Source organism: Dama dama, chromosome 23 (genome assembly GCF_033118175.1).
Source record: "Dama dama isolate Ldn47 chromosome 23, ASM3311817v1, whole genome shotgun sequence".
In the NCBI taxonomy this organism is placed as follows: domain Eukaryota; kingdom Metazoa; phylum Chordata; class Mammalia; order Artiodactyla; family Cervidae; genus Dama; species Dama dama.
In genome coordinates, this window is record NC_083703.1 from 60,783,560 (window position 1) to 60,802,999 (window position 19,440).

A 19,440-nucleotide genomic window follows, 5' to 3' on the forward strand; every position below is an offset into this window, starting at 1 on the left:
TAGTTCTGGAGGCCAGAAGTCTGATGTCAAGGTGTCAGCAAGCCTTGCTCCTCTCTGAAGTCTCTAGGAAAGAAACTTTCCTTGCCTCTTCTAGCTTCTGGCTGTCACAAGCAAACCTAGATGTTCCTTGGCTTGTAGACACATCACTGCACCCTCTGCTTCCATCTTCATGTGGCTGTCTTCCCTCTGTCTGTCACATCCAAGTTTACCTCTTCTTTGTGGGACACATGTTATTGAATTTGGGCCCATCCTAATCCAATATGGCCTCATTTTAACTTTATTATAGCTGCAAAGACCTTATGTTCAAATAAGGTCACATTCACAGATTCCAGGTGGATATGAACTTTTGGAAAACACTATTTCATCCAGCACACACCCCCATTAGCAAAGTATGAGAGTGAACCTCTTTCAACATTCTTCAGGGATTTTAGAGATAGTTGGCATATTGGGAATGAATTCTGGTTATTGGATTCTCCTCCGAAATGGGATGCTCTGTAGGGATGAGACTATGGGGAGGCCTGAGACTTACTGGGGTTACAGACAAAGGCTGGCTTCCCACGTGGCAGCTGGAAACAAAAGATTACGTGACATAGATACTCTGGAGTGGAGCTGCCTCCATTTTCTGGGCAATCTTGTCAGCATGAAATTCTACCCCTGGTCCTGATCTGCTGTGAGAGCAAACCCAGAAGGTCCAGGTCAGCGGTCACACATGGCAGCTCAGAGTCTGAAGCTGTCCAGGAATCTCTGTCACATGCAGCGCTCAGATTCTGAAACACATGTTTAAAATGGATGCCATCTCATATAAAATCTTGGATTCCCAACTTCTCTGGAACAAAAAAATCTCTGAACACTGTGTTCACATTTCTACCTAGCAACAAACATCCAGATCTATTTGTGAGCACTTGATGTTCTGCCCCCAACTCTGAGCCTTCAAACCAAAGGGCAACACAGTGCAGGGGCCCAAGCTGCGGCCTCAGGCCATTCGCATGCATTTGAATCCAGTTCTGCCTCTACTTGGTGACCTTGGAGAAGTGGCTTAATGTCTCTAAGCTTCATAGTCCTCATTCATAAACTTAGGGTTGAACTATTCAACACATTTCTGTTGAGCATCTACTAAGTGGCAGGCTCTGTTGTAGTCACGTGGGTCATGTCTGTAAACAAAGCAAAGATACTTGCCCTTGTGGCAAGGGTAGACAGGCAACAAACGATGCTAGAACACGTAAGTAAAATTATCTGGCATTTGAAAAGTGAAAAATGTTATAGGAAAGCAAAGACCCAAAGTACACAGGGAACAGGGAATGGGGGCATGGTCACCTTTTAAAATAGGCTGCTCAGGGAAGGCTCACTGAGAAGGAGGTGAAGGGAATGACCAAGTTCACCAACAGGGAAGAGCTAGGCAAAGTGCTTAGATAGAAGCTGGGCTTGATGTCGGAAGAACAATCAGGAGGCTGGTCTGGCTGGAGAGCGGACAGGACGTGGGAGCTGAGGCCCCACAGGATGGTGAGAGCTGAGGCCACAGGAGAAGACAACGCAAGAAGAGTGTCAGCAAATCGCGTCAGGCCTTGCAGGCCACAAGGAAGATTTTGGCTTTTACTTCAAGCGAGCGGGGAGCCACGAGAGGATTCCAAGCTGGGAGGGCACACTGCCTAGCTTATGTCATCCAGGATCTGTGTGAGTGCCCTGTAAAGATTAAACTCTGTGCGTGCGTGCACATGCACACATGTATGGGCACAGAGAAGAAGGAAGCTGGGAGACCAGGGAGAGGCAGGGGCAATAATCCAGATGAGAGTTCGCAGTGGCTCCATCCAGGGAACTGGCCTTGAGGATGATGGGGAACACTGAGGTACCGGATGTGTCTCCAAGGGTGAGTTGACAGGACTTGTTGGTGGGTTGGATTCAGGCTATGAGGAAACAGGAGTCAAGAAGACTCCAAGGTTATGGCTGGAGCGGCCACTCTCCTCAGGTGTGGGTGGCATAGGAGGGCAGGTCTGGAGGGGGAGGGGTGGCAAGGAGAACAGTTTGGGGTAGTTGAGATTCGCCATGTAGGTGAATTCATGTGGAAATCCAAGCCTGCAGCTTGGGACCCACCTCATAAGCACTCGTGGTAAACAGCCCACCTGCCAATGCAGGAGACGGAAGAGATAGTTTCTATCTCTGGGTTGGGAAGATCCCTTGGAGGAAGGCATGGCAACCCATTCCAGTATTCTTGCCTGGAGAATCCCATGACAGAGGAGCCTGGTGGGCTACAGTCCATCGGGTCACAAAGAGCCGGACACAACTGCAGCGACTTAGGACGCACCTCATAGGTTGTCGTGAAGGTTCAGTGAGCTCCTATCTGTAAGGCCCTGAGAACAGGGCCTGGCCCCCAGTGAGTGCCAAAAGAGGCTAACTGTATTTATTTTCCTGGAAAAGATCCCACTTTTAGCTCCAGCTCTTGCTCTCAGAACCCCTTCCTCCCATCCTTCTCAGAGATGGGGACAGAAATTTGTCAAGTTGGCTGAGAAATTTCCCATCTCACCTGTAAAATGATGATAATCATCCACTTTCCCAAAAGATTATTGTGAGGAGCGAATGAGAAATAATGGACCTAATTGCCCAGCACACAGTAGGTGTCATAAAAGTCTCCTTTCTCCCTTCCCAGCCCCTGGTGGTCAGGGAGAAGAGAAGCAAAGTCAGTATCCATGTCAGCTGTTTATTGAAAGGCAGGGGGAGGGGCAGGAGGTGAAAGATGGGGAGAGGCAGTAGAGCCTGCCTGCTGGAGGAGGACTGAGGACCCTCCCAGGATGGCCTGCCCCAAATCCCCCTACCCTCCCATACCCCGACTCTGGTGAGACTGAGGGGGGATGGTAGAGGCATGGGCCTTGGGCCTCTTTCTCCAGCTGTCTTGGAGCTCCCCCTAGTGGTTGGGAACAGAGATGCTGCATGTGGCTGTGGAGATGGACCAGTGCCTTCAGAAGGCACATTTGTTGCAGTGTGAGGTCAGGACCTGTGGCTGATGGTTTCTAGGTGGGTGGGCTCTGAGGGGCAAAGACATTCCAGTTCTCCTGTCTTCTGGCTCTTAGAGACTATTTAAGTGCATATCCAAAGTATCTTCTGAGCCATCTGGGACCATTAGGCATCAGCCAGTCTCTCTGGGAGACTAGACCCTGATGTTGGGAAAAATTGAAGGCAGGAGGAGAAGGGGACGACAGAGGATGAGATGGCTGGATGGCATCACTGACTCAATGGACATGAGTTTGAGCAAGCTCTGGGAGATGGTGAAGGGCAGGGAAGCCTGGCATGCTGCAGTCCCTGGAGCTGCAGAGTTGGACACGACTGAGTGATTGAACAACAAGTCTCTTTAGGCCAAACCTGTGCCACCCCTGGGGGGGGGCGTCCCCTGATGGCCAGGAAGGTGTGGCTTCATGCTCTAACCATACAACAAGATCTGTCCCAGGAGTCTAGAGACGTGGGTCCAAGTTCCTGCAAACTCAGGCAGGTGGACTGCCAGCCTCTCTCAACCACCTTATCTGTAAACTGGGACTAGTTCAGGATGGGGTGGACTCAGGGGCTCTGACAGCAAAATGCACAGAAAGCATACTGTAGGGGGTCAATACTTTCACACCATCTTGGTCCTAGTGAGCATCTTTGACTCTTCCCAAGGCATCCTGGTGCAGCCGACAGAGGGAGGGGTCAGTGGGTAAGAAGGACCCTACTACCCCTCCCCCATCTTTGTCTATGGCAGGTAATACTTATATCCTGGGGAGAAAAAGAAAGTCATGGAACTCTAGAATCTGGTCCACATCGCTCATAGTACAGAGGCAGGAACTGATGGTCTGAAAGGTTAAGGGACTTGCCCAAGGTCATATAGAGGAAAGAGTGTGGACAGGGTGAGGGAGGTGTTTTCTGTTTCTGAATGGTCTTGTAGAGGAGGGATGGGTAGGCAGTTTTGTGGGGACTCAGGGAAGGCTGGCATCTTGGATGAGTTAGGGCCCCACCCCTGGGAAGGGACACAGAGATGTGAGGTCCAGACTTTCTGACTTGGGGTTGGGTCTTCTAAGGGCTTCAATGGAAGGGGACCCACTGAAAGGGATAAGTTAGGGATGTGGTGGGAACGTGGGTTGTGGTGGGGAGGAGGAAGCCTCTAGACCCCAGGTCTGGCTCCTCCTCTGGCTGCATGCGCAGCTCAAAAGTCCCGCTTGGGCTGGATGGTCTGCACAGAGGACTGCCCAAAGTGGCTGGTGGGTGGCGAGAACCAAGACTGGCCACTGGCATCATGGAAGATGGGGGACAACTGCTGCTCCAGCTCATCCCCGAAGACCTCCACGTGGCCGTCTGCTTCAGTATCCAAGGGTTCCGCCTTGGTGTCCTGGCCCAGCCAACCAGTCATGGCCCAGATCAGGCAGATGGCCAGCAGGGTCCCAGCTGCCCCACAGAGCACTGTGCCTGCCAGGCGGCAGGTGACCAGGGCCTGGTTGTAGTCGGCCGCTCGTTGATCCAACACCAGGAACTCGCCCTCTCCGATGCCCTCCAACTTGGGGGGCACTGCGTAGCCAGTGATCAGGGCCGCCATACCCAGCAGCAGAAGCAGGGCACCCGAGGACAAGCTGATCTGAAGGGAGGCAGACAGATTGGGAGGCAATTAGAGTCAGCTGGGGCCCCAGGCCAAGGGATCACCTTGGATCCCAATTGGACTTTAAGGTAACCCTTTAAGAGATGGGGTCATAGACACACCTACTAGGATCTGACAAGAGGCACAAGCTGTCATGTTCTATTTGGAATCTTGAGGACTCTGGACTAATTTCCCTTGAAGCCCCCACCTAGCAGTGGATTTCTTCTGTCAGCCTTGATTCCTCCTCCGTCATCCTTTGGGTCCCATCTTATCCCTTTGTCCCATCTCTATCCCTCTGTTGGGTTAACTTCTACACACCCTTCAGATTGCAGGCATCTCAAACCTCACCCCTTCAGGCTAGCCTTCTAGTATACCCTTGGACAGGGTCAAGTGCCCTGCTCTGTACTCTAGCAAACTCTGTGCCCGTTTGTTCTTCAGTGCACTCACCTTGGTGCACACTTGGACATGTACTTTGGTTACTATGTATATGGTGTCTGCCTGCTATACCAGACTGAGAAAGCCACGACATCAGAGACAGTCTATTTGGGCTCCCGAGGGGTCTTCTGTGCCTAGCACGGTGCTCGTACAGAGCAGTAGCTGAGGGAATGTTTGCAGAATGACTAAATGTACCATAACTAGGAGTTCCTCAAAGGCAGGGGCCACATCGTCTTAAATTCTGTGTCCCCCAAAACCTAGCACACTGCTTAGCAATAAGGAGGTGATCAAAAACTTAAAATATATACTTTCTCCTGGAAATCTTCCCTGATCACCCCAGGCACTGAAGACATTTTCTGTCCTGGCATCATATGTACACCGGGCCTGAGGTTGTGCATTCACTGTGCAGGTTGGCACCTCGCCTTCCCACTAGAGTGAAGCCTTTGGAAAGCAGAGAGGAGGGACCCTCTGTCTCCAACTTCCTACAGTATTTGTCAAAGAGCATTGTAAATACCTGGCTCACTGCCACCTCCATACCTTTACCCAGATGGTGCTCCCTAACTGACCCCTTTCCATGGCTACTAAGGACATCGACTGTTTGTTTCTCCCATGTCTTCCACTCCTCTGGCAACAGTCCCTCAACATATCACTGGGAAGCTACAGGAAGATCTGAATGAGGTGAACCCTTCTTCCTACCAGTCAGTACATACCATCGCTCTGGCCATAGTCATTAGCTCAGGGCTTGGCAAGTGACCCAATCAGAGCTGATGCAAAACTTCCCAGTACTTCTGCAAGTGAAAAGCAGTGTTTCTTTTCTGAAGGAAATACAGGAGGAAATTCTGGTTTCCTTCAGATGGTATGGAGTAAGAGACTGAGGGTCATCATGGAAGCAGCCATTTGGAGAACACATGGGGGCCGCCTGATGCTAAGGGGCTGCAAGGGTATCACAGGGAGCCTGAGGGAATCCTTGAGTCTTGAGTGTGATGGTCCAAACTGCTGGATCGAACTTTGCCTGAAGACACCCAACCTCTGGTCTCTTCTATAAAATAAGTAATATTTCACCTTTATTGTTGAAACTCATTTGAGTTGGATTTCCTGTTGCCTGAACATGCAAGACTCTAACTTGCTACACAGTCCCTTTCCTTTCCATCCACTGGTCCCACCTCCTCCCTGAAACCACAGGAAATCACAAGTTGCTCCTCTTCACACCTTACCTTCCAGCACAGTGTGGGCCAAGACTGATGAGGGCACAGTACGGGAGGCCCCTCGGGGTCATCGCTGAGGGTGGTACCTGCACAGTCCTCGTAGAAGAGGTGTAGATAGGAGCGGACCCCATACCATTTGCCATCTTCCACATTAGGGCCTCGGCTGCAGCTGCAGGGACGGTCACAGCTCGGCATCCTGGGTCCCTGTGGGGTGGGCCAGGTGCAGTGGACAGAGGGAGGGGTCAGTGAGGGCTGCCCATGGAGATTCTTCAAGGTCCCCTGAATTTTCATGCTCCTTTTACCTCTCCACACATTTTAGGCACCTCACACTCTTAGCAGAGCCTGCCCTTCTGGAATTCTGGCTTGTCTTTCCCTGAGTATAGTGAGAATGAGCCAAGGCCTTGCACGTTTAGCCCATAACCCAGCAATCTGCTGGTGGCAATAAATGTGCATGTTAACTCTGGAGGTAGCCCAGGCTGGGACTGTGGGTTCTGGAGCCTGACTGGCTGGTTTGGAATCCAGGATCCACCACGTTCTGGCTGTGTGACGTCCAACAAGTGTTTTCACCTCTCTGAGTCTGTTTTCTCCTCTGTAAAACAGAGTTGATCACATACCTGCTTCATACAGTTATTTATCCAGTGCCAAGAAATGATAGCTTCTGTGATTATCACTGTGATGTCTTCGTTGTTTTATCCTGAACGTCTCCAGCCCCATGTCTAGAGTGAGGGCTCCTCATCTCCATTTCCTCTCCAAATGTCTTCCCCTTAATTTCCCACCTTTCACGGTACTTTGGGGGTTAACTGCCATGGCTGCCACCTGCCCCACAGGATGGAGCTCCCCAAACTGCAAGGTCCTCAAAGATCCCTCCCCAGGGCTGCCCTTCAGAAGGCAAAAATCTCTAAGTCCCAAGACATCTTGACTCCACAGATGGTGACAATCAGAGGCCCTCAGGCTACAGGGCTGAGGTTCAAGATCAGATTTCTATACACACCTTTCTAAGGACCTTGCGTCTCACAGGTGGAGACACTGAGGCCTAGGGAATGGAGGGTACTTGTGTATCCACGCATCCTTAGGACTAAAAGCAAAGGGGATGGGGGATGCTGGCAGGGACTGGGCTCCCCTCCATCCTATAACGGCTCGAAGGCCCTCTGAACAGCTTCAAACAAAATGAAGTAATGTGCTTACACTGAAGGATAAGACAAATTTCTAGCCCCCTCTCATTTCTAGATTGTGGCCCTCAAATCCTTGTGTAGAGAGACTCACCAGCATACAAACAGATACCACAGAGACACACATACATATACACACACACACACACACCAGAGACATACACAGATAGATGCACACACACACCCCAACACAAGCACACAAACACCACAGGGACACACGGACAGCCATACGCAGACCATATAGAGACCCACAACACAAAGAGACACACCACACACACCCATACACAGACGCACACACAGCGCGTATTGGAGGTAATCCTATGGGTCCACACCAGCACAGAGGTGCGGCTTTAAAACTTGTCCGTAAACCGCAGCTCTCCACAGCTCTCACCCAAAACGCACGCGGGGAGCGGAAAAAGCGTAAAAGACATCGCCCCGCCCTCTCTCCCGCAATTGACAGACAACGGGAAAAGCGCAAGACCAAAAGCGAAAGACGGAGAAAGAAGACCGACCGAAGTCGGTGGAGAGAGCCGGCGCCCCCAGGGGCGGGGGCGGGGAGAGGCGGGCAGAGGCGGGACTCTACAAAGGGGTGGCCAGAGCGGGGCCCGCCCGGGGGAGGGGGTGAGAAGATAACGACCACTGATGGAGAAGCCTAGAAGAGGGCAGGGAGGGGCGCGGGGTTCGTACGCCTGGGTTAGCTCCTCCCTTGCATCTCACTGTCCCTTTCCTCCAAACACACATGATCACCTGATCCCACTGGCGTCGGAGCAGGAAGGTGACCTTGACGCTGCCCCCGCGCTCGTCGACCTGGACCCTCCCTCTCCTTTTAGGGTTGCCGGGAGGCGGACAGGCGGTCTGGGGAAGGGAGGGAGAGGATGCTGAGGACCCTGGATCTAGGTTGCCATAGGAACCGCCGGGGAGCAGTCCTTAGGCAGGAAGCGGGAGGAGCTCCAGGAAGAGGAGGGGGCTCCTGGGTTTGGGGGATGAAGGCTGCGGCCAGGAGGTGAGCGATGACAGGCGCAAGGGCCAGAAGATGGATGGAGTCTCTCGCCTTTATGGGGTCTCAGTTCTCCTTCCCAGACCCCCAGACCCTCTCACTCCAGCATCCAGTGTCGCTCTGGCCAGGAGGTGCTGGGGAGGGGGGGAGGGGGTCCGAGGCCCAGGAAAGCAGGCCAACTCCCCCCGCCCACTAGCGCACACTGTTTCAGACCCGACCACAGGTTCCTTAAGCGCATCCTTTTTCCTAGAGGGAAACTGAGGCAGAGAGGGATGGGGATGAGTTTTCCGCAGAGAGGTGGGTGGGGTCTTGTCCTGGAGGCCTCCGCCCAGACTATCGACCCTGAAGGGTCTCGGAGCGTGGGGGCTGGTGCGGGGGTAGGGGGCTGGTGAGACCTCTGACCCCTGCTCCTTCCCTGGGACCCCACCTCCCAAAGCCCGAGGCACACCAGGACTGGGGCACCGCCGTTGTGCCCGAGGAGGGACACGGCCAAACTGGGGGTGTGGCAGGGATGGGGGTGCTCTCCGGGTCTTGGGAGGAGGCGGGGCGGGGGTCGGGCCGCGAGTGGAGAGGGGCTGAGCTCACCTCTTGGTCCGCGGTCTCTGCCGAGCGCGAGCACAAGCAGAGCAGAAGCGGGTTGTGTTGGCGCCTGCGCCGCAGTTGGGGGGCGGGGGTGACACGGGGGTGGCGGGGGCGTCAGCCCGCCCCGAGGGCTGGCTCTGCAGATTTCGGACCCCTGCAGGACAGTGAGCCCTCTCCCCTTCCAAGAAGTCCCTTCTCTCTCTGAGACCCCAGACCCCTGGTGGGGACCCCACCACCTCCCTGGACCCGACTTTCTCATGCAGTCCCTCAAACTCCTCCCCTGACTGCTCCATCAATCTCTCAGCCCTCTGACTAAAGACCCTTGACTCTGCTGAACCTTGATTTCCTCACTTGGAGTAAAGGAAATCAACCCTGAGTATTCATTGGAAGGACTAATGCTGAAGCTGGAGCTCCAACACTTTGGCCACCTGATGTGAAGAGCTGACTCATTAGAAAAGACCCTGATGCTGGAAAAATTGAAGGCAGGAGAAGAAGGGGACAAGAGAGGATGAGGTGGTTGCATGGCATCACCGGCTCAATAGACATGAGTTTGAGCAAACTCCCAGAGATGGTGAAGGACAGGGAAGCCTGGCATGCTGCAGTCCATGGGTCGCAAAGAGTCGGACACCACTGAGCAACTGAACACCAACATTTCCTCACTGCATCCTTGGTTCCCTCTGGGCCTCCATCTCCCTCAGGGACCCCTCACTCGCTCATCTCGTGGCCACAGCCCCATCCTCTTCATAGACTCCCTGCTCTCTCTCCCAGCCCCCACCCATGGTTGAGCCCCACCTCTCTCCCCCTGGGTTCCTACTAAGAAGTTCCCTCCTGCTTGCATCAGAAGCCCCTTGTCTGACTGAAGTCCTCACCCTCTCCCTGAGGCCCCCATTTTCTGTCCATTCTCTCCCTCTGTGAGCCCCTACCCCTTGCTGAGGATGGGAGCCACTTAGCTTGAGAAGGGAGCTGGTATGGGGGAGGAGGTGTTGGGGGAGACAAGTCCTTTCTCTTCTGGAAGGATCCTCCCTTGCTCTCTCTCCCAGCCTACCCCAGCTCCATCCTGGGCAGTGTGTGTCTTCCGGCCCATCTCCCTGGAGAGCCAGCCTTAGCCAGGCAGCCTCATTCCTTGTCATGTGTCCACCCACAGCCTTGGCTTTGTCCCACATTTACTGTATGGTCTTGGCAAAGTCACCACACCTCTCCAAGCTTCTTCAGGCACCATTGCACACATGTGCTTTCATGCCCTGAGTGTCCAGTCTGTCTTTCCTTGGGTTGGAAGTGGGGGACACAGGGATGCATGAACTCTGCAAAGTGAAGACACTTCCTCTTCACTCACTATTGTATCCCTGAGCCTCACATGGCACTTGGAGTTGAACTGGAAGCTCAGTAAACACGTATTGAACACAGACTAACAGTAGCAAATATATGATGCTCCAGGCGTGCAAAAGGCTTCTCTAAATGCTTTGTATGCACTACTTACACACTTTTAATTGCGTGTGTGTGTGAGAGAGAGAGGAAGAGGAATTCCTGGAAGTCAAGACTGAAGGCCTCCCCTGTGACAGGAGATGAAGCTGGAGAGGCAGGCAGACCTGAGATCCTTCAAGGCCTCACAAGCCAAGGTAAGGAATTTGGCTTTCAACCCAAGAGTAGTAGGGAGCCATGGAAAGGTTGTAAAGAGGGGAGGGATGTGCTCTGATCTGCACTCTGAAAAGGTTTGTCTGGCTGCTGATCCCTTGGAAGAACAGGATAGAAAGCTCAAGCGTGGGAACAAAGGAGGCTCCATATTAGAGATGATGTCTCCTTGCACAGAAATGAATGGACTCAGAGATGTTAGGGGGTAAAAGGAAGTGCCGAACTAGCAAAAGATTGGAAACAGGACTTCCCTGGTGGTACAGTGGATAGGAATCCACCTGCCGGTGCAGGGGACATGGGTTCGCTCCTTGGTCCAGAAAGATGCCACGTGCCACGGAGCAACTAAGCCTGTGCCCCAGAACTGCTGAGCCCGAGCTCTAGAGCCTGGGAGTGGCAACTACTGGACCCACATGCTGCAACTACTCAAGCCCAGGTGCCTGGAGCCTGTTCTCTGCTGCAAAAGAAGCCACTGCAATGAGAAGTTTGTGCACCGTAACCAAGAGTAGCTTCCACTCACCACAACTAGAGAAAGCCCTGGCACAGCAACGAAGACCCAGCGCAACCAAAAATAACTAACTAAATAAATAAACTTAAAAAAAAAAGGTTGGAAATAACCTGCAGCAGTTTTAAAACCTGGCTGCAAATTCCTTAGTGCTTCTCCTACAATGAGGTGGGATATAGGTACCCTCTTTTGTATCTCTGGTGAGTCGACGACTGCTTCAACCAATAGAATACGGTGGAGGTGATGCTCTGAATTCTGTGGCCAGGACATGAAAAGACAGGCACTTCCCCTGGAACTCTAGCTTTTGGAGACCTGAGGTACCATGCAAGAAGTCTGCTGCCTTGAGACTACCATGCTGTGAGAAAGCCAAAATCTTATGGAGAGCCCGCAGTAACCACCATCCCACCTGAGCCTGGTCTGTGAGTCATCCCGGTTCAAGCATCAGACACGTGAACAAAGCAGCAGCCAGATGATTCCTGTCCACAGTGGTTTGAATTAGGTTCAGCTCCAATGATATGAGAGAGGGGATGGATGGGACTGGGGAGTCAATGGGAAGGGATGAGGTCACATGTATAGGTAGGTGGTTTGGCACTGAGCCAGCAGAATAGGCAGGATTCAGTGTCCTCTGAGACCCAGGGAAGGAGAGAATGAAGGCCACTGAGAATAGGGACGTGGTGTTTGTGAGTTGAACTCTGGAGTCAGACAGAGCCAGTCTTGAATCCCCAGTTCTACCACTCTCTGCTTAAGTGATTTCAATGCTTTGAACCTTAGTTTCCCTAACTGAAATAAGATCGAGACGATATTAACAATTGCCTCTCAAAACGGTTATAAGAGTGAAAATGAGATGTGTATAGATAACGCTTAGCAAAGCACCTGGAACAGAATAAGAACTCAATATATTATGGTCATTACTACTATTTTTATTGTTTGCGGGTGAGGAGGGAAGGAAGTTGAGTGACAAGAAACGTGATAAGTTGAATGTTCTTTAGGAAAACAAGAGGTGTTATCAATTAAGAAACAGGGCTTATAGCTCCAGGGTAGAGCATCTGACTGCAGAGAAAGGAAGGTTTTAGTACCTTCCCTCTGAAGCACCCTTTCCAAGGGTGGTAAAGCAGACACAAAGGCCACATATTTTATGATTCCATCTACGTGAAATACCCAGGCTCAGAAAATCCATAGAAACAGAAAGCAGATTACTGTTTCCTAGGGGCTGGGATAAAGGAGGAATGGGAAGTGACTGCATGGTGGGTTTCCTTTTGGGGTGATGGAGATATCCCAGAACTAGATAGTGGTGATGATTGTACAGCATTATAAATATACCAAATGTTGCTAATGATACATTTCATGTTGTATATATTTTACCATTTTTTTAAAGGGCAGTAAGAATTTGGACACTCAGTGATGACAATGATGGTGATGGATACCAAGTATTAAGCATTTACTATGTGCCAGGAAATTTTACTTCTCAATAACCTTATGAGACAGGAGCTATGATAATTCCCATTTTATAGATGGTAAACCCTGAGTGTGGGAAGGTAAGTCACTTGCCCAAGGTCTGCCACAATGTGGCAGAATCTGAATTTGCTCTGATGGTTTTATGGCCATGATCTGTGGAGACAGCAGTCTGCTTGGCTGTGACTTTCTTTGGCAGTGTCAGAACTGGGAGAGAAGAAGGTTGCTGATACCCCAGCTCCTGGGTTAGGGTTCCCTCGAATGGGTGGGGCAGAGGAGAGGGTGATGAGGGGTGCAGAGAGAAAGGGAGAGAGCAGATTCCTTGATGGACCTCACAACAGATCCTGGCTTCTTGAAGAAGGCAGCCTAGGAGGGGAGCAGATGGACCTGGAGAAGATGCAAGGATTCCAGGCGGAAGAGCTCAGTGCAGTCCAAAAATAAGCAGATGGGAAGGAAGGGAGTCCAAGGTCAGAATGTGGGACCCTGTAGTCAAAGATTTTAGATGTGAAAACTTGTAAGAGATGAGAAGGTCCAGGTCAGCACCATCCAGTAAAGTTTTCTGCAAAGACAGAAATGTTCTATATCTGTGCTGCCTATACCAGAGCTAACTGGCCATATTTGGCTATTAAGTACTTGAAATGTGGCTAATGCAACTAAGGAAGCAAATTCCAAATTTTATATAATTTTAGTTACTCTAAAACTTAATTTAATTTGTTTCCATTTTTAGGCCACTCTGTGAAACTTGTGGGATCTTGGTTCCCTGACCACAGATGGAACCAGGGTCTCCTGCAGTGGAAGTACAGAGTCCTAACCACTGGACAGCCAGGGAATTCCCTCTAAATTTAATTTTAAACAGCCACATGTGGTTAGTGGCCACCATATTGGACAACCAAGTGTCAGTGGTATAAATCTTGCTGCTAGGGCCCTACTTTGGGCACAACTACTGCTATCTTAGACCCCCATCACCCATTCCCATCCACCCAATGCTTTTGCTCTGCCCCTAATGGCCTCTTCTCTGCATTGCAGCCACGATGAGCTTTTAAACCTAGATGCCCATCAGCAGACGAATGGATAAGGAAGCTGTGGTACATATACACCATGGAATATTACTCAGCCATTAAAAAGAATTCATTTGAATCAGTTCTAATGAGATGGATGAAACTGGAGCCCATTATACAGAGTGAAGTAAGCCAGAAAGATAAAGACCAATACAGTATACTAACGCATATATATGGAATTTAGAAAGATGGTAACGATAACCCTATATGCAAAACAGAAAAAGAGACACAGATGTACAGAACAGAATTTTGGACTCTGTGGGAGAAGGCGAGGGTGGGATGTTTCGAGAGAACAGCATCGAAACATGTATATTATCTAGGGTGAAACAGATCACCAGCCCAGGCTGGATGCATGAGACAAGTGCTCGGGCCTGGTGCACTGGGAAGACCCAGAGGAATCGGGTGGAGAGGGAGGTGGGAGGGGGGATCGGGATGGGGAATACATGTAAATCCATGGCTGATTCATGTCAATGTATGACAAAAACCACTACAATATTGTAAAGTAATTAGCCTCCAACTAATAAAAATAAATGGAAACATAAATAAATAAACTGTGAGTCAGATTCTCTCATTCCCCTGCTCAAAACCCTCCAGAGCATCTCATCTTACTCAGGGTAAGAGGAAAAGACTGGTGGATTAAAGATGGCCACAAACTCTTCATCACTTTGTTCCTCCTCCTCTGAGCTGGCCCAGCATCCACTTTAACCAATAGAATGGGATGAAAGTAATGCTCTGGACCTGGCTTTCAAGGGTAACAGCTTCCTTTTCAACCCCCTTGTGGAATACTCACTTGTGAAATTCTCCCTCTTGGGTCCCAGTCCCATGCAGAAGAAATCCAAGCCACGTGAAGAAGCCATCTGTAAATGCTGCATTTGATAGCCCCAGCCAAACTTCCAGCTTACAGGAGCACCAGCTACTGTATTAGCATCATGTGGGTGAGTCATCTTGGATGTTCCAGCCTGCTTGAGCCCCCAGGGGACATCACATGAGCAGAAGAACCATCATACTGAATTCCATAAACCCACAGAATCTTGAAAGATAACAAAACAGTGTTGTTTTCAGGTATAAGCTGTGTAATAGTTTGCTTATGCAGTGGTAGATACTGCAAACCAGTCCTTACTGTGGCCTCTAATTGCTCCCCCCACCCCCAACCTTTTTTGAGCTCCAAAATCACTGCAGATGGTGACTGCAGCCTTGAAATTAAAAGATACTTGCTCCTTGGAAGAAAAGTTATGACCAACCTAGACAGCATATTAAAAAGCAGAGACATTACTTTGCCAACAAAGGTCCATCTAGTCAAAGCTATGGTTTTTCCAGTGGTCATGTATGGATGTGAGAGTTGGACTATAAGGAAAGCTGAGCGCAGAAGAATTGATGCTTTGAAACTATGGTGTTGGAGAAGACTCTTGAGAGTCTCTTGGACTGCAAGGAGATCCAACCAGTCCATCCTAAAGGAAATCAGTCCTGAATATTCATTGGAAGGACTGATGCTAAAGCTGAAACTCTAATACTTTGGCCACCTGATGCGAAGAACTGACTCATTGGAAAAGATCCTGATGCTGGGAAAGATTGGAGGCGTGAGGAGAAGGGGACGACAGAGGATAGACATGAGTTTGAGTAAATTCAGGGAGTTGGTGATGGACAGGGAGGCCTGGCATGCTGCAGTTCATGGGGTTGCAAAGAGTCGGACACAGATGAGCCACTGAACTGAACTGAACCCCAACCTTACTTCTGTCTTTGAGCTCATCTTTTCCATTCCCTCACTCACTGGGCTCCAGCCACACTGGCCTCCTTATTCTTCCTTGAATGAACCCAGCACCCTGGGCAAACTCCTACCTCAAGGCTTCAGAGACTTTGCACCCGTTTGCTTCTCTGTCTTTCTTTCTTTCGTTTCTCTAGATATCTGCATAGCTAGTTTTTGGCTTTATTCAGAGCTCTGCTCATATATAATCTTATCAAAGAGGTTTTATTGCATCACTGTAATAGAGACATATACTGCTTCACCCTTGAGGTTAGACAAAGCCATGGGATTTGTTCTGGCCAGTGAGCTATGAACAGAATGATGCGTGTCACTTCTGGGCCAAAGCATTTGTCTGGTTGTTATTAATATAACAAACCAACTCAAAACTTAGTAACTTAAAACAGCAACGATCGTTATTTTGCTCACAAATCTGCAACTGGCAGGCCCCAGTGGGAAGGTTTGAGCCTGCTCCATTTAGCATCAGCTGTGGTGGCTTGATCGGGGGCTGGGAAGAGCCAGTTCCAAGACGCCTTGCTGACATGGCCGGCAAGTAGTTGGTAAAGGCTGTCAAGTGGGAGCTAAGCTGGGGCTGAGGGCCAGCGGCCTCAGTTCTTCTCCATGCAGACTCTCCACAGTTTCTCGAGCTTCCTCACAGCTTGGTGACTGGATCCCAAAAATGAGAATTCCAGGAAAGAAGAGGTGAGAGTTGCAAGTTCCTCAAGACTAGAGTCTAGAAAGTGGCCCAGTGTCGCTTCGACTCTAGTCTGTTGTCACAGAGGCCGGATTCAAGAGAAGGATTCACTCAACAGGAGAAATGTTAAATTATGCGGGGGCTGTGTAACCTCTCATAGCAAATCTTCCACTGATTCAAAACGGTTTCTTTTCATTCTGAGCTTGTATCCAGGTCTCCAAAGAGATTCCTTGGTCTCAGACTTTTTTTGAGGAGAAAAAGCAGAACTTGAGATTCATTTAGTTAACAGGAAACCCCGAAAACAACCAAGGGTGAGAAACTGGGTTGCTAAGAAACCTCTGAGGATGGGGGAGAGGGTTGGCATCCATTGCTAGGCAACCTGGAAGAAGTTAGACATGCAGGTTTCATAGGTTCCTGGAATGCCAGGCTGGATATTCTCCTAAAGACGTCTAGTCCGACCACCTAACTGTACATATGGGGAAACTAAGACCTCAAACAGCAAGGTGATTAGCCCCAAATCTCTCCAATTTCTCAAGAAAAGTAAAGACAAATGGCATGGGAGGGCATTGTCACTGGATAGAGCTGGTAGCTGAAAAATAAGTCTATAAATCGGTAAAGACATCAACCACAAACAGCCTTGAAGACCAGGCCAAGAAATTTAGACTTTATCCTGTAGGTGATAGGGAGCCACCACAGAGTTTTTGACAGTGGTCAGGTTTGTGTGTTCAGAAGATCCTTGGGATGCGATCTGGAGACCCAGGATAAAGTCTAAATGCCTTCAGGGCCCTTGATGCTCTTGCCAGTCAATCTCCTTTCTCCCCACCATTCCCTCTAGCCACAACCAACTTCCTTCCATGTCAGCCTCTCTCTTTAAAAAAAAAATTTATTTATTTTTAGCTGTGTTGTGTCTTCGTTGTTGTGCCAGAGCTTTCTCTAGTTGCCTCGAGTGGAGATTGCTCTCTAGTTGCGGTGTGCAGACTTCCCATTGCAGTGGCTTCTCTTGTTGCAGAACATGGGCGTGAGGGTGCTTGGGCTTCAGTAGTTACTATGCACAGGCTCAATAGTTGTGGTGCCTGGGCTTAGTTGCCCCTCAGCATGTGAGATCTTCTGGATCAGAGATCTAACCCATGTCCCCCTGCATCGGCAGATGGATTCTTCACCACTGAACCACCAGGGAAGTCCCATATCAGCCTCTCTTGCCAAGTCTTCCCTCTTGAACTTACTGGTGTCTGGAAAGCTTTTTCCTTCCCCTGCATCTGCCTCATCCTACTCTTCTGACTTTAATTGGTGCATAATAAACTATCCCCGAAATTAAATAGTGCAAATATTAGTAGCTGATGTTTCATTTTGCTCATGGGGGTCTGTGGTTCAGGAATTCAGACAGCGCAAGAAAGGGTGGGGGCTTCCCAGCTGACACAATGGGTAAAGAATCCACCTGCCAAGCAGGAGACACGGGTTTGATCCCTGGGCTGAGAAGATTCCCCTGGAGAAGGAAATGGCCACCCACTCTAGTATTCTTGCCTGGGAAATACAGTGGGCAGAGGAGCCTGGTGAGCTAAAGTCCATGGGGTCACAAAAGAGTTGGGCACAACTTTGCAACAACAATAAGAGGGGGTGGTTTTTCTCTGCTCTATGAAACTCGCCTGGGAAGACTTGAATGACTAGGGGCTGGAATCATCTGAAGTCTTCTTCATTCATGTGTCTGGGGCCTTGACAGTGTCTGTATCACCTGGCACAACTCCACGTGGTCCCTCCATGTGTTTGGGGGCTTCTTCATCACGTGACAATCTCAGGGTTGTTGGACTTCTTATAGTAGTTCACTGTGACCTAGGCTTGGAAACCTACAGCATCATTCCTGCATCCTAGCAGTAACAAGCGGATCACAAAGACCAGTCCAGATTCAAGGGGAAGGAAATTCATGGGAGGGATGTCAAAGAACTTGTAGCCATGTCCTAAAACCACAACAACCCATGGAGGCCTCAGTCACAGCTTACACATCATCTCCTCAAGGAGGTGACCTAATCACCTCCTGCTCCTTGACTGGATTAAGGCCCTCCTCTGTGTCCCCCTAAGCCCCACTGTCCATCTCCATTAATGCATTTCCATCCCTGTGTTTATTGGTCTTTCTGCTCCTCTGACCTGAGGGTTCAGTGAGGATGGATCATGTCTGTTTTTTTCACCTTTGTACACCAGGCTGCTAGCAGAGTGTGGCAAAGCAGGATGTTAATAAATGTTTGTTGCTTGGGTAAGCAAATGAATGATTCAATGATCTAAGGCATGGAGCACAATGCAGAGGCCATTCTTTGCTTATGAAGTTTACACACTAGTTGGAGAGATACATACAAAATAAAAACTGTGTGTGATAAATGCCAGATAGTGACAAATGCTATTATGAAAAATGAAGCAAAGTAAGGAGCTAGCATCGGGGGGACAGTAATACTTTATATGAACTGTCAGGGAAGACCACTCTGAGTTAGTGACATTGGAGCTGAGACCAAAGGAAGAGAGAGTAAGCCAGGTGGGTATCTGGGAGAAGAGCATTTCAAGCAGCATGGACAGCATGTGCAAAGGGCCTCTGGTGGGTGGGTGCTTGGCAGTTCTGAGGAACAGCAAGGAAGCCAGTGTGGAGCGTGGTGAGAGAAGGGAAAAGTGGCAGGAGATGAGTCCCAGCGTAGGCCACAGGCCAGATCCCACGGAGTTTCACAGGCCATGATGAGGATTTTGGCTTTTTTTTTTTTTCCCTTGGCTTTTAGTCTGAATGAGATGGGATCCACTGGAGAGTTTTGAGCAGAGATGGTATATAGTCCGATCTATAGTTGAAACAGATTTCTCTGATGGCTCTGTGGATAACAAGACTGATTAGGGCAAAGCAAGTTCAGTGAAACGGCTGGTACAGAATACCAGGCAAGAAATGGTGGGGGCTAGGACAAGGAGAGTGGCCACGGAAATGGTGAGAGGTAATAGGATATAGGACACATTGTGAAGATAAAACCAACAGTCTATAAGGTTAATGAAGCTGTGAAGAAAAGAAGAGTCAAGGATGACCCAGAGGTTGTGGTGCTTAGTCGCTCAGTCGTGTCAGACTCTGTACATCCCCATGGACTGTAGGTTGTTGGCCTATTAGTAATATAAGATGTTGTGAAGATGTGGGTGGAGCAGCGGGCTTGGCTGGATTGTGGAAACTAGACTTCATTTTTACACATGCCAAGTTTCAGATGCCAATTAGATATCCCAGGGGAGATGACAAAAAGGCAGGTAGACATACTGACTCTAACAGTGTTGGGATGGAGATAAAGGCTTGAGACTCTACAGTTCTGATAAACAGAATTCTAAGGCGGCTCCCAAGATTCTCCTCTCCCCTCTGTGTGTGCCTAACACAAACGCCTCC

General features: G+C 49.8%; 1 protein-coding gene across 1 annotated transcript; it reads right to left on the reverse strand.

Annotated features, from left to right (window-relative positions):
• Positions 1–2,720: 2,720 nt before the first annotated feature.
• NRSN2 (neurensin 2) lies at positions 2,721–9,016 on the reverse strand. The gene is made up of 3 exons (XM_061125820.1): positions 8,983–9,016; positions 6,241–6,435; positions 2,721–4,591 (listed from the first exon to the last, which is right to left on the reverse strand). Exons 2-3 carry the CDS (start codon positions 6,424–6,426, stop codon positions 4,166–4,168), a joined length of 612 nt encoding a protein of 203 aa, XP_060981803.1. The 5' UTR covers positions 6,427–6,435; positions 8,983–9,016; the 3' UTR covers positions 2,721–4,165.
• Between the last annotated feature and the right edge of the window lie 10,424 nt (positions 9,017–19,440).